The sequence below is a fragment of the Anastrepha obliqua genome, chromosome 6, assembly GCF_027943255.1.
Source record: "Anastrepha obliqua isolate idAnaObli1 chromosome 6, idAnaObli1_1.0, whole genome shotgun sequence".
In the NCBI taxonomy this organism is placed as follows: Eukaryota; Metazoa; Arthropoda; class Insecta; order Diptera; family Tephritidae; genus Anastrepha; species Anastrepha obliqua.
This window is the reverse complement of record NC_072897.1, coordinates 28977827-28990825: the sequence shown is the minus strand read 5'-3', so window position 1 is coordinate 28990825 and position 12999 is coordinate 28977827. Positions and strand designations below refer to the sequence as shown.

The window sequence follows — 12999 nt, the reverse complement described above, 5'->3', positions numbered from 1 at the left end:
CAGAACTCATTGTCCGCAACTTTGGCTAACCCATAGAATTCATGTACTCTACGCCTTTGTGCTCCTAATTCCCTGTTCCACCAAGGAGGCTTGCGTCTATTACGTGTTGGAGGGCAGGATCTTTTAAAGGCTTTGACAAGTGTAGTTGTAAACAATTCAACCCCTTTCTCAAGCGCGACGTTTGACTTGTATTTTCGAGGTATTATTGGTGTTTTTAATAGTAGATCCCTATACAAGTCCCAGTTCGTATTCTTAGGATTTCTAAAGGATGTAAGCTTTTTTTTTTTGAGCGGAATATAACCTAAAAGCTTATGTATCTATGATCAGAGAATGAGGGCCTACTCAATACTTCTCATTCCTGAACCATAACATGCCTGCTTGTTTAGAGTGTTAAATCGAGTACATTCTTCGAGGTTGGTCACACATATGTTGGTTCCTCACCTCTATTAGCTATTTCTAGGCTACTCTGAAGAATATAGGTAAATAGTGACTCACCTCGGTCGTTTATGTCTGCACTTCCCCAGACCGTGTGATGTGCGTTTGCGTCCGTTCCTACCACCAGAGCATGCTTCTTTCTGGCAGCTGTTTCTACCAGCTTCCGAAGTTCCGTCTGTGGTGCTTCTTCATTATGTGGCATATAGCAGGACCCAAAGAGTAGCGTCTCATCCTTGCAGCCCTCCAGCGCCACCACTGTCAGATCGTCTGAAGAGAGATTATGATCAATATAAGAACATATACTTTTTTGACCATTATCGCTGTTCTTACCTTATTTTTTACAATCGGGATGTATGTGTTGTAGTTGTGTGACTTTAGACCGGAGACCATGTTGCCCGACGCAATCAATGGTTCCTGGACTAGAGCCACATCGTAGCCGACTCCCTCTATGTTGAGCAGGAGCTCGGCTGAGGCGTTCTTACTTTTGTGGAGGTTTATCTGAAGGACTTTCAGCATCTGGCCTCAGTACCTTCTCGGAGTTGGATACTACCTCCAAGTCACCCTTCTCCACTTCCTGTATATTGAGGGAGGCTTCCAGGATCTCTTCTATACCGAGATCCTTTTCCACCTCCCCGCAGCGAGCGTGTTGTGGTTGTCATCTGCCGGATTGCGCTTTTTGAGGCGAAGGTGCACGCTTGGGGAGTTGAGCCATCCTTCCGAATCACGCGTAAAGCAGGTCCTCTGCCGGCTTGTTGATTTGGATAATGTAATCCTGGCCACCATCAGTAGTTGCTGGTTTTGCCACGCTCAACACTTTCCAATCGTCTGTCGGCACGTCCGTGTTTTGTCGTTGTAGTAGTTGCAGCGCATATTTCGGTTTTACCACTCGCGGAATGCAAACCTTTGCCTTCGGTATTGAGGGAATGCAGCTGCGATCAACGATTTCCAGTGATGCCTCCGCCCACAGGCCGTGAAGCGTTTTTACCGCTTCCTTTAGCCATGTGAGCGTGGGGTCATCCTTGAACCACCCTGCTCCGTCGAATGCTGGCATGGGTGCGTTCGGCTCTGCGTCCATTTTAGTAAACAAGGTTTCCAGTAGCTTCATTTCCACTACCTTCCACCGTTCCTGCGACATTCGCCCCAGCTGGTCGCTACGGTCAGTGAGTGCCACTATGAGGTGTCTCTTGGCAATTTCACTGGCCGCTGCCGCTGCTTTCGACGTCGTAGGTCTTTCGTCTCCGTTTTTTGGTTTAGCCGTCTCGTGCCTGTGCTTCTGCTTTTTTGATGGCCCTGAGGCTTCACTATCCACAGAACGCTGTCTCTTGATGGCTAGCTCTTCTTCGATTTTGTTCGCATATTTCGGGTTGGAGGCTGCGAACATTGGCTTTGCTGCGTAGAAGGTCCGGCCATTTTTGATCTCCTCTCTGGCCCAAGCCAACCGTTCCTCCTCTTGCTTCGTCAGGTTGGACTTGCTGCCAAATCGGTCACAAACTTTGACCGCGGCCTTATATCGGGCTTTGACCTTCAGCTTCTCTTTATCAGGCTTGATCCTTGGTCTGTTCTTGCTATCCGAAGCAGCACCATTGGACCTAGCTGGAGATCGCAGAAGAGCCTCTTCCTCAGCTGTGTTAGTGTTCCCGACGCTTTCGTGGTCCGAGTCTTCGTCGACAACGGCACCTCCGCGCTGAAGAGCGTTACGTGTGTGTTTGGCAGTAGAATTACGACCACTGTAGCCTGTTCCCGCTACAATGGAAGTTTTGTTGCTTAAATTTTTGTTTGTATTCATCTTTTTCGTACGACCACCTGCTCGACGAGGCGAGCGCAGTGGTCTATTTATATAATGGGGAATTCAAAACGGTCCACCACGGCAGCGCCCCATGCCGTGGCAAGGCCACAGTTACTTCCTAAGGCGGCCCGGTGTTAGGAAGGCGCCGTTGAAATACAGCCGGAACCCCCTAGCTGCAAACCATCCAATGGGCACGGTGTCGTATAACACCCTGGATTAGGGGGTGGGCTAGGAGAGGAAATAACGGGATGCAAGGGGTTTGAGGATGACAAAGGGATCTTCGTCGGTACGGTGATCTTCGCATGGTGATTGGGTGGCCACCAAGTACGCCGTAAAGTGAATGGATGGCTAGCCAATCCCCATATGAAGCTCTTAGTTTGTGTTGGGTTGACCCCCATGCTATAGGGGTCAGACCACCACTTAAGCCTCATCCCCGCGTCAAGGAGACCAACATGATGAGGAGTCCAGTGATAATGATTATAAAAAAATTTCGTTGAAATCATGCTCGGAAATACTCTCGATCAGCTACAAATGAGGGCGTATTCCACACTCTTCTTTATACATCTGATCCACAAGTTTAAGAAAACCCTATAAAATAATTGTGAAGAAACTTGAAGAGGAAACCCTGGAATTACTAAACATTAATTAATTTTTTTTTAATCCTTACTTTTCGTAAGTAAATATATAAGTAATTAAAAGCCCGGGAATTCCTTCGGAAGTATGAGGCATCCAAAGAAAAACCGAGTGCAGCTAAGCGGCAGCGGTTTTCAGAGGATCCTCCTAGTTCCAACGACCCCAAGAAGAATAAAACTTCCCCCGAGGCCAAATTACGCAAGTTCTGTTCTATAAAATAATTGTGAAGAAACTTGAAGAGGAAACCCTGGAATTACTAAACATTAATTAATTTTTTTTTAATCCTTACTTTTCGTAAGTAAATATATAAGTAATTAAAAGCCCGGGAATTCCTTCGGAAGTATGAGGCATCCAAAGAAAAACCGAGTGCAGCTAAGCGGTAGCGGTTTTCAGAGGATCCTCCTAGTTCCAACGACCCCAAGAAGAATAAAACTTCCTCCGAGGCCAAATTACGCAAGTTCTGCGAAGTTGCCAGACATAGTCTGGTCATGGAGGTGGTGGATAAAAGCCGACGGTTTCATCTCTCCAACAAACTGGAAGATTGTGGAGAGAAAACTTCAGTTGGGCTACCTGCACGTTCTGAAGCAGAATCCAGGACCCCTTCCTTTCTGATCTGACGCGGGATGGTTAAAAGCAGATCAACGCTCTGTCAGCCTGTACGGCAAGGCAATCGACCGACTCGGCGAGGTATGGTCCGGGGCGAGTCTTCAGCTCATCAATAAGGGCGAAATTCCCAACAAACCACGCGGGTTCATCACCACTACCATCTGGACCTATGAGCCGAAAAATCTCCTCGCACCCAGCGAACAAAGTACGGCGGCCCCCGAGATGGATGTCGATAAGCCTCTCTCACAAACTTCGACGATTGAGTCCGACTCCGAATCGAACAGCGAACTTGTGGGACACTTATTCAATATTCAACTCGATGACGAGGATAGACTTTTAGATAGCGGTGATGACGCGAACGCCACAGTCATTGAATGTTCATCTAACTGTGCTGCAGATTAATCTGCATCACTCTAACGCTGCCTCAGCAGCCCTCATTCTTCGTCTCTCTGACCTCAGAGAAGACATCATTCTCATCCAAGAACCTTGGAAATCAAACGACAAGATACGCGGGCTGAAAGATAGGCCCTACACCTTGTTTGAAGGTGAGGCTAACGTCAGATCGCGCTCTCGTATTCTCATTCGAAAACATTAATGCTTTTCTTCTTCCCTTTAGCAATGCTGACACCACTGCCATAGAGGTTGAAGCTGGCCACCGCCCGATTTGGATTGTGTCGGCTGACTTGCCTTACGACGCAGCGGAGGCGCCTCCTCCTGAAGCAGTGAGAAGGCTCGTCAATACGGCGTATCTGAACCAGAAACGCATCATTATTGGAGCAGACGCTAATGCACATCATATTTTTGGGGTAATACAAACAACAACACACGAGGTGAGTAACTCTTTGATTATATTCTAGCGAATAAGCTTGATATATGTAATAGAGGTGATGTCCCTACGTTTCTTAACTCGTCTAGAAGAGAGGTAGATACTCGATATTACTCTTGCTAGCGAATCATGTACACAACTGGTGCAGGATTGGAGCGTTGATAAACAGCACTCTTTTTTTGACTGCCAATATATAACATTCACTATAAAAGCCGAAACGGCAAAACCCATGAAGTACCTTAACAAAAAACGTATGAATTGGATCAAATATAAATAACTTCCTGCCAACAGACTTCCTGACATCAGGCAGTTTGAAATGGCAAATAAAAACGATATCGAAAACGCTCTCAACATGATAACGAAGACGTGTCAAAGCGCAGCACGACAATCTTGTCCCTGACAAAAAGAGGAGGTAAGCATAAACCTTTTTTGGTGGACTCCAGAAATCTCACAACTTCGCAATCGAACTCAGAAACTTTTTAACCAATCTAAAAGAACAGACGAATGAGAAGAATATCGACAATGTCTCAAAGACTTTAAGAAAGCTGTCAGAAGTGCAAAACGCACATCCTGGCGATCATACACTCAAGAATTAGAGAACACTCAGAAAAAAGCAGACTACGCAAGATTCTTGCATCAAACCCAGTCTCTCCCAGTTTTATCATGACTCAAGATGGAACTTGGACTACTTCAACTGACCACACTCTTAGAATACTTCTAGAATCTCACTTTCCAGGCTGTGTTGCCAACTTACCTGCACTTCCCAGCACTCTTCAGATTAATTATGGGAATAGATCAGATCTAATCAGCTCTAATAGCATCTCTACAGCAATACTAAGTTTTAAAAAATTTAAATCACCAGGTCCTGACAATATCATTCAAGCAGGACTTCAAGAAGGACTATAAATTCTGCTGCCTTGCTTAACAAGGATCTTTATCAAGTGTTTAAATCTCTCGTACCTTCCGACAATTTGGAAGAAATCGAAGGTAGTATTCATTCCGAAAAAGGGGAAACCTTCACACTGCAAACCAAACGATTTCAGGCCCATTAGCCTAACCTCTTTTTGCTTAAAGGCTTTTGAAAAAGTCTTAGATGAGCAAATCAAAACCCAACTTCATACTAAGTTGATCTCTGAGGCACAACACGCCTACACTAAAGGGAAATCGACTGAAACGGCACTTCATTCACTGGTGCAAACAGTGGAAACTTCCCTTCACAATAAGGAGTACTCTCTTGTCGCATTTATAGACATAGAAGGTGCTTTTAATAATATTGAACCCGAAGCTATTTTATCTGAAATTGTAAAATTGGGTATTAATTACTCCATCCGGAAGATGATCGAACAAATGCTCCAAAATAGAATAATCACTTCAAAGCTTGGGTTAAGCCAGAAGGCACTCCTCAAGGCGGAGTACTTTCACCCCTTCTCTGGAATCTCGCTGTAAGCAGTTTGCTTCGAAATCTCGAAAAAGCAGGCTGCAAGGTTGTAGTCTATGCAGATAATATTGCTCTCTGCGTGCCAGGCAAACATCTGAATACCCTCACCCAATTACGCTCTATTGGTTCCTGCCACTAAAGGTAAGATAAGAGGTTGCATCTTGGTTAGGAAAAACTGTAATTGCAAGTTCATTAACATATTTCCCTTCCCACACTTTTGCAGCGTAGATATGGCGACGGCAGTATGTGAGCAGAGCATACATGCCATTTGAAGAAGAGGACCCGCCATCGAAGGTACTTAGAGACCTGGTGCAACGGACCAGCGGAAGGGGACTGGATCTGATGGTAGGAAGCGATGCGAATGCGCACCATTCGGCATAGTGCAGTAGCGACATTAATGGAAGAAGGGAGTATATTTTTGAATACTTATTCTCTACTAATCTCACTATATGTAACCAGGGTAATCATCCCACATACTATAATACAATATGATTACTAGAAGGGTAAGTCTGTAGAAACAGCACTGCACGAAGTTGTAAGGACGATGAGAGCGAGAAGGAGCGTTCAACAATGTTGATGCGAAATCGATAAATTCAGCGTGGACGAACATAGGTACAAACGAAAAGATTATTTGATGGCCTCCTCCTCGAACTTAGGCATCACTAGTCTAGGAAAAACCAAAAGAACTCCACAGGGGGTATTCTCACCGTTATTGTGAATCCCAGTCTTAAATAAATTGCTTATTACCCTGAGCAAGAAGAGGATCAAAATAGTTGCTTATGCAGACGATGTAGTCATCCTGATGACAGGGAAGTTTCTCTTGACTATCCAAGTGGGCTGCCTCAAACGGTCTAATAATTAATCCAGTCAAGACCGAACTAGTTCTGTTCAATAGAAAATATAAGATACCGAGTTTTCATTTACCATCTATAGATGGTGCAATACTAACCCTAATTTTCTCCAGCGTTTTAGTGAAACCTATATGAGCTCCACTTGAGAATTTCTCTAGGAATAGGCTAAGAGTAGCCAACTCGCTTAGACCATGTAGGTCCGTTGTGGTACCACTGGATAACGCGGATGCCTTAGTGGTTACCTAGTATTAGACTCTCTTATGAAGCGTATGATAGGTTTTATCCCAATAACGGATAGTCCTAGCTAAGGCTGGACAATTACAGAGGAAGTGTTCTATTGTTTCTTCCTCTTCCTTGTCTCTACAACTTCTGCCGTATTCATGCGAAATTTTCCTTGCCTACTAGCGTACCTACCAATGACCGGGGACACAAGCCACGACCTTCGAGAACACGTATTTTCTTCTCCCCACGACCTATAAACCTCCTCGATAATATTATTTTTTTTTATACTATTTATTTATGTATATATTTATCATAGTTCTTGTCACGGCGTGTTTGTTAAAGTGCACAGTTGTATGACTAAGACTTCTGCCTAGTAGACGCTACTAATTCTTTTGAAAAAACTCCATAGGTTGGAGTTGTTGTTGAGTGCGTTTTTATACTTTTGATCGTAAACACTCCGACATGGAGTGTCAGGCTCCAAAAAAGCATTTAGGAGTACCGGTTGATATTAAAAAATTAATTATAAAGTTAAAGCTAGAAAGAAAGAGCTACGCTAAGATATCAGCAACTGTTGACAGACCACGTGCTACCATTCAATCCGTCGTAAAAAATTTGAAAAGAATGGAACGTTCATCATGGCAAAAGGGAGAGGGCGAAAAAAATTTAATCAGTATACGGAGCGAATAATAGAAAGCTGACCCGAAAATTGGATCACCTAAGATTGCAGCGAACCTTGAGCCCCCAGTTTGTGAACCCAAAAGCTATAAGAAATTTCCTGAAATCCAAAGGTTACAAGGGGTGCGTCTCACGTAGAAAGCCATTTATATCAACGAAGAATGCAAAAAAGCGATTGGAGTACGCGAATGTTGATAAGCCAGATGACTTTTGGAACGATGTTATATTTATAGACGAGAGTAAATACATGTTTGAGTCAGATGGAAGAAGATTTGTATGGAGCAAAGGGAATACTGCTCACAGAAAGGAAAACCTCACTCCGAAAGGAAAACCACCTCCGATTGAGCATTTGTGGGATATTTTGGAAAAAAAAATTAGAAAGCACACAATAAAAAACAAAGAGCAATTGAAGCGAATTATCGAAGAGGAGTGGCAAAATATTTCGCCGGATGAAACCAAGAAGCTGGTATGTTCCATGAAAAGTCATACGTCTTATTGAAACCTATACATATTAAGTAAACTTTAAATTTCCTTTACTGTATGTACAATTTTTTAATGTAAAATTTTGAAGATAACTTCTTTTGTTTTATTTCTGCTATGAATATCCGTAACAAAAGATTGAAGAGAGTAAAAATTTTCACCAAAAACCGTTTAATCCTGAAGCTCTTATCACTTTCTTCCGAAAGTCAGTGCTGTATCTACAATTTTTTGATGCAGTGTATGTGGTATAGAAGCGTTGCCATGTCTTCCATATATATAAAGATTGTCAAAAAAGTCTTGCGGTATTTCCGCAAGCTTGTCTTTGCAAGCGCGTAGTTCTAGTTGTATTCGTCGCATCGGTTCACGCTAAAGCTTTTTGGAAAGCTCTTTTCACGTGCTAACACGTGTTTGATTAAGTGGTGTTTGATTTTAGTCGTTCGTGAGTTATAGCGTCGCAAACATGGAGCAAAATAAAGAGAAAATACGGCATATTTTACAGTACTACTACGATAAAGGCAAAAATGCATCTCATGCTGCCAATAAAATTTGTGCAGTTTATGGACCCGATGCAGTTTCCATTTCCACCGCACAACGATGGTTTCAACGTTTTCGTTCTGGTGCAGAGGTGATCGAAGATGCACCACGGTCCGGAAGGCCTGTCGTCAAAAATTGCGATAAAATCGCTGAATTGATCGAAAGAGACCGGCATAGTAGCAGCCGTAGCATCGGCCAAGATCTGGGCATGAGTCATCAAACCGTTATAAACCATTTGAAGAAGCTTGGATTCAAAAAGAAGCTCGATGTATGGGTGCCACATGACTTTACGCAAAAAAACATTTTTGCCCGTATGGATGCATGCGAATCGCTTCTGAATCGCAACAAAATCGACCCGTTTTTGAAGCGGATGGTGACTGGCGATGAAAAGTGGGTCACTTACGACAACGTGAAGCGCAAACGGTCGTGGTCGAAAAGCGGTGAAGCTGCCCAGACGGTGGCCAAGCCTGGATGGACGGCCAGGAAGGTTCTTCTGTGTGTTTGGTGGGATTGGCAGGGAATCGTCCACTATGAGCTGCTCCCCTATGGCCAAACGCTCAATTCGGACTTGAACTGCCAACAACTGCACCGCTTGAATGCAGCACTCATGCAGAAGAGGCCATCTTTGATCAACAGAGGCCGAATTGTCTTCCATCAGGACAACGCCAGGCCACACACATCTTTGGTGACGCGCCAGAAGCTCCGGGAGCTCGGATGGGAGGTTCTTTTGCATCCACCGTATAGTCCGGATCTCGCACCAAGTGATTACCACCTACTTCTGTCCATGGCGAACGAGCTTGGTAGTCGGAAGTTGTCCTCAAGAGAGTCCTGTGAAAATTGGCTCTCCGAGTTTTTTGACAATAGGGAAGCGAGCTTCTATAAGAGGGGCATTATGAAGTTGGCATCTCGTTGGGAACTCGTCGTCGAACAAAACGGCGCATATTTGACTTAAATCGCATTATTATAACCATTTTTATGAACAATTAAAAATTCAATAAAAATACCGCAAGACTTTTTTGACTTTGCATCTCTTTGCGATTTTTTTTTTATGGAAAAAATTAATTTAGCACTGCAAAGATTTTTCTATCTTTTAATGAACAGAACAGAAGAACCTTCCTGACCGTCAATCCAGGCTTGGCCACCGTCTGGGCAGCTTCACCGCTTTTCGACCACGACCGTTTGCGCTTCACGTTGTCGTAAGTGACCCACTTTTCATCGCCAGTCACCATCCGCTTCAAAAACGGGTCGATTTTGTTGCGATTCAGAAGCGATTCGCATGCATCCATACGGGCAAAAATGTTTTTTTGCGTCAAGTCATGTGGCACCCATACATCGAGCTTCTTTTTGAATCCAAGCTTCTTCAAATGGTTTATAACGGTTTGATGACTCATGCCCAGCTCTTGGCCGATGCTACGGCTGCTACTATGCCGGTCTCTTTCGTTCTATTCAGCGATTTTATCGCAATTTTTGACGACAGGCCTTCCGGACCGTGGCGCATCTTCGATCACCTCTGCACCAGAACGAAAACGTTGAAACCATCGTTGTGCAGTGGAAATGGAAACTGTATCGGGTCCATAAACTGCACAAATTTTATTGGCAGCATGAGATGCATTTTTGCCTTTATCGTAGTAGTACTGTAAAATATGCCGTATTTTCTCTTTATTTTGCTCCATGTTTGCGACGCTATAACTCACGAACGACTAAAATCAAACACCACTTAATCAAACACGTGTTAGCACGTGAAAAGAGCTTTCCAAAAAGCTTTAGCGTAACCCGATGCGATGAATACAACTAGAACTACGCGCTTGCAAAGACAAGCTTGCGGAAATACCGCAAGACTTTTTTGCCAACTTTTATATGTATATAATTGGCGCGTACACCATTTTTGTGTGTTTGTCTGAGCTCCTCCTCCTATTGGTGGTGTGCGTCTTGATGTTGTTCCACAAATGGAGGGACCTACAGTTTTAAGCCGACTCCGAACGGCAGATATTTTTATGAGGAGCTTTTTTATGGCAGAAATACACTCGGAGGTTTGCCATTGCCTGCCGAGGGGCGACCACTATTAGAAAAATGTTTTTCTTAATTTTCGTGTTTCACCGAGATTCGAACCGACGTTCTCTCTGTGAATTGCGAATGGTAGTCACGCACCAACCTATTCGCCTACGGCGGCCGTGTTCCATAGCACCATACTATTAAGTCTAAGCGCTGAAGTGGCCGCCACGAGTTTTTCTACCAGACTTAGAGCAAGCAAGTTGACTAGCACCTCAGGCGCTTTATTAAGGGTGGTCCTTAAAGCGACGGTGATGCATCTTTGAACCTTGTTAGGCAGTTTTATATAACTTCCTATTTGAGTTGATGGTCACCACGCAAGTATTCCATAGGCTAAACTACGGAAGTATAAAGCCAGTGTGTGATACGAGGTGTAAATCCCCATTTGATTCCGACCGCTTTTTGTATGTGTGCAATGCAATGTTAGCCTTTTAAATTCTATTCTTAATTTTAGATATTCACGTAAGTTTCCTGTCTAATATGATTCCTAGGTATTTCACATTCTCCTTCCAAGGTATCTCTACACCCTTGAAAATTATCGGGAGACTGTGAGTAGTCTATGTTCCCTTGTAAAGAGAATTAGTTCAGTTTTATCGGGGTTTATTCCGAGTCCCGTTACTAAGCGTAGTTATGTTAGAACGTGCTGGGATACTTGCCTTTAACCGCGATTGCCAAGTCGTCAGCGTAGGCTGTGACGTGGCATCCCCCTCTCTTTAGAGTCAGCAGCAAGGAGTTCACTACCAAAATCCAGAGGAGACGGGATAGGACCCCTCCCTGAGGAGTACCTCTGCAGACCTGTCCCTTTATTAATGGGTTGCCTAATCTTGCGGTTACTTTTCTTCTGGCAGTTATGGTCTCGATCAAAGTAGCAACATTAGATTCGACTCCAAACTCTTGAAGAGCACCCGTTATGGCATTTGTATTAATGTTGTTAAAGGCTCCTTCAATGTCTGCAAAAGCTACCAAAGCGAACCCTTTTTCTGCCAGCATCTTTTCCACGAACCAGACATGCGAGTGTAAAGCAGTTTCTGTAGATTCGTATTTTATGTAGGCGTGTTGTGGCGGGGAGAACCTGCTGATTGGAATGACGCCCCGTAGATACTTATTGACAATCCTTTCTAGAGTTTTGAGGGGAAAGATGTAAGACTGATAGATCCGAAGTCTTTAGGATTAGTGTGTGAGGACCTGTCTGTCTTGAGTATGAAGGATACTTTAGCAAAATTTAGCCCTTATTCATGCAGGTGATTGCTGAAACTCTGCCGGATAAATACCATCTAGTCCAGGTGATTTATATGGACCAAAAGTGCTAATAGCCAAATCAATTTTCTCATTTGAAACCATGTGATCTCTTAGATTTGATTGCCGCCCATCCTTAGCAGAGTCATTGGGATCTACTCGCTTGTTGCCTGGGAAGTGTGTGTCTAGGAAGATACCTAAAGATTCCTTACTTTACGTGGTCCATGTATTTCCCAGACCCTTGAGATAGCTAGGCTACATTGCTTCTTAATCTGGCCACTTCTGTAGTTTCCTCAATTTCTTTTCAGTAGTTTTAACGGGATCCGCGTTGCGCAGTTCTAACTTCTTGTGGTCTTGGCCAAGTTGAATAGAGTCCTATTGGATTTTCGTAACGATGTTATTTCTTTTGTCCACCAAGGTGGTTTTGTCTTTTCCTATGGTGTACAACCGGACACCCAGCTTTTACAGAACTATTCATGGTTTTCGTATAATGATTAACCAATCCGTCCAGTTCTCCGTATATGGTAGGATCTGGGGTGCGTATATTTGGCTGTAAAGCCCTTAACTTGTTGTTGTGTACTCACCAATCGGTTCTTCGGATATTCCTAAACTTGTAAACTTGGAGAAGCATATAGTCAATAACAAAATGTATGTAATGGTGGTCAGACTAAGATTTTTCTCGCAAAACTCGCCATCTTTTAACGTGGGTAGAAAAAAAGTAAGAGGCCAGGGTTAAGTCCAAAACTTCTGTACTCATTTTTGTTTCAAAAGCCGACTTTGAGCCGAAATTCCAGACACTAAGTTTATTTTCCAAAATAAAGTCTAATAATGACTCACCTCTGCCATTAGATTCGAAACTCCCCGAATATTTATTGTGGGCGTTTGCGTCCTTAACAAGCCACTAAATTTCCGCTGGTAAGCTATGGCAGCAAGAAGATGGTTATATTATACAAGTACAAATCTTACACATGTGTTTGCTGGCTAATAGCTCGAAGACCTTCATTCCCAAGCTGCAGCTTTTGTTGCCATTAATCCACGATTCATGGATGAGGGCTAATTTGGATCAGTTTCATTTGAATCTGTCCGTTTGGCCTCCCCCATGGTGAAGTCAACGCCTCTGTCAGCGAACTACTCACCTTCGGTGTCGTCAGCGAGAAGATCATCTTCGTTAAAAAACACGGCCCCACACCGTTAAGCCTCTCTGAATCGGTTGGGTACTGGCTGCAGA

General features: G+C 43.7%; 1 protein-coding gene across 1 annotated transcript; it reads right to left on the bottom strand.

Moving 5' to 3' along the window:
- Positions 1-1156: 1156 nt before the first annotated feature.
- On the bottom strand, positions 1157-2221 carry LOC129250277 (uncharacterized). Its single transcript, XM_054889913.1, has one exon. It carries the CDS (start codon positions 2219-2221, stop codon positions 1157-1159), a length of 1065 nt encoding a protein of 354 aa, XP_054745888.1.
- Between the last annotated feature and the right edge of the window lie 10778 nt (positions 2222-12999).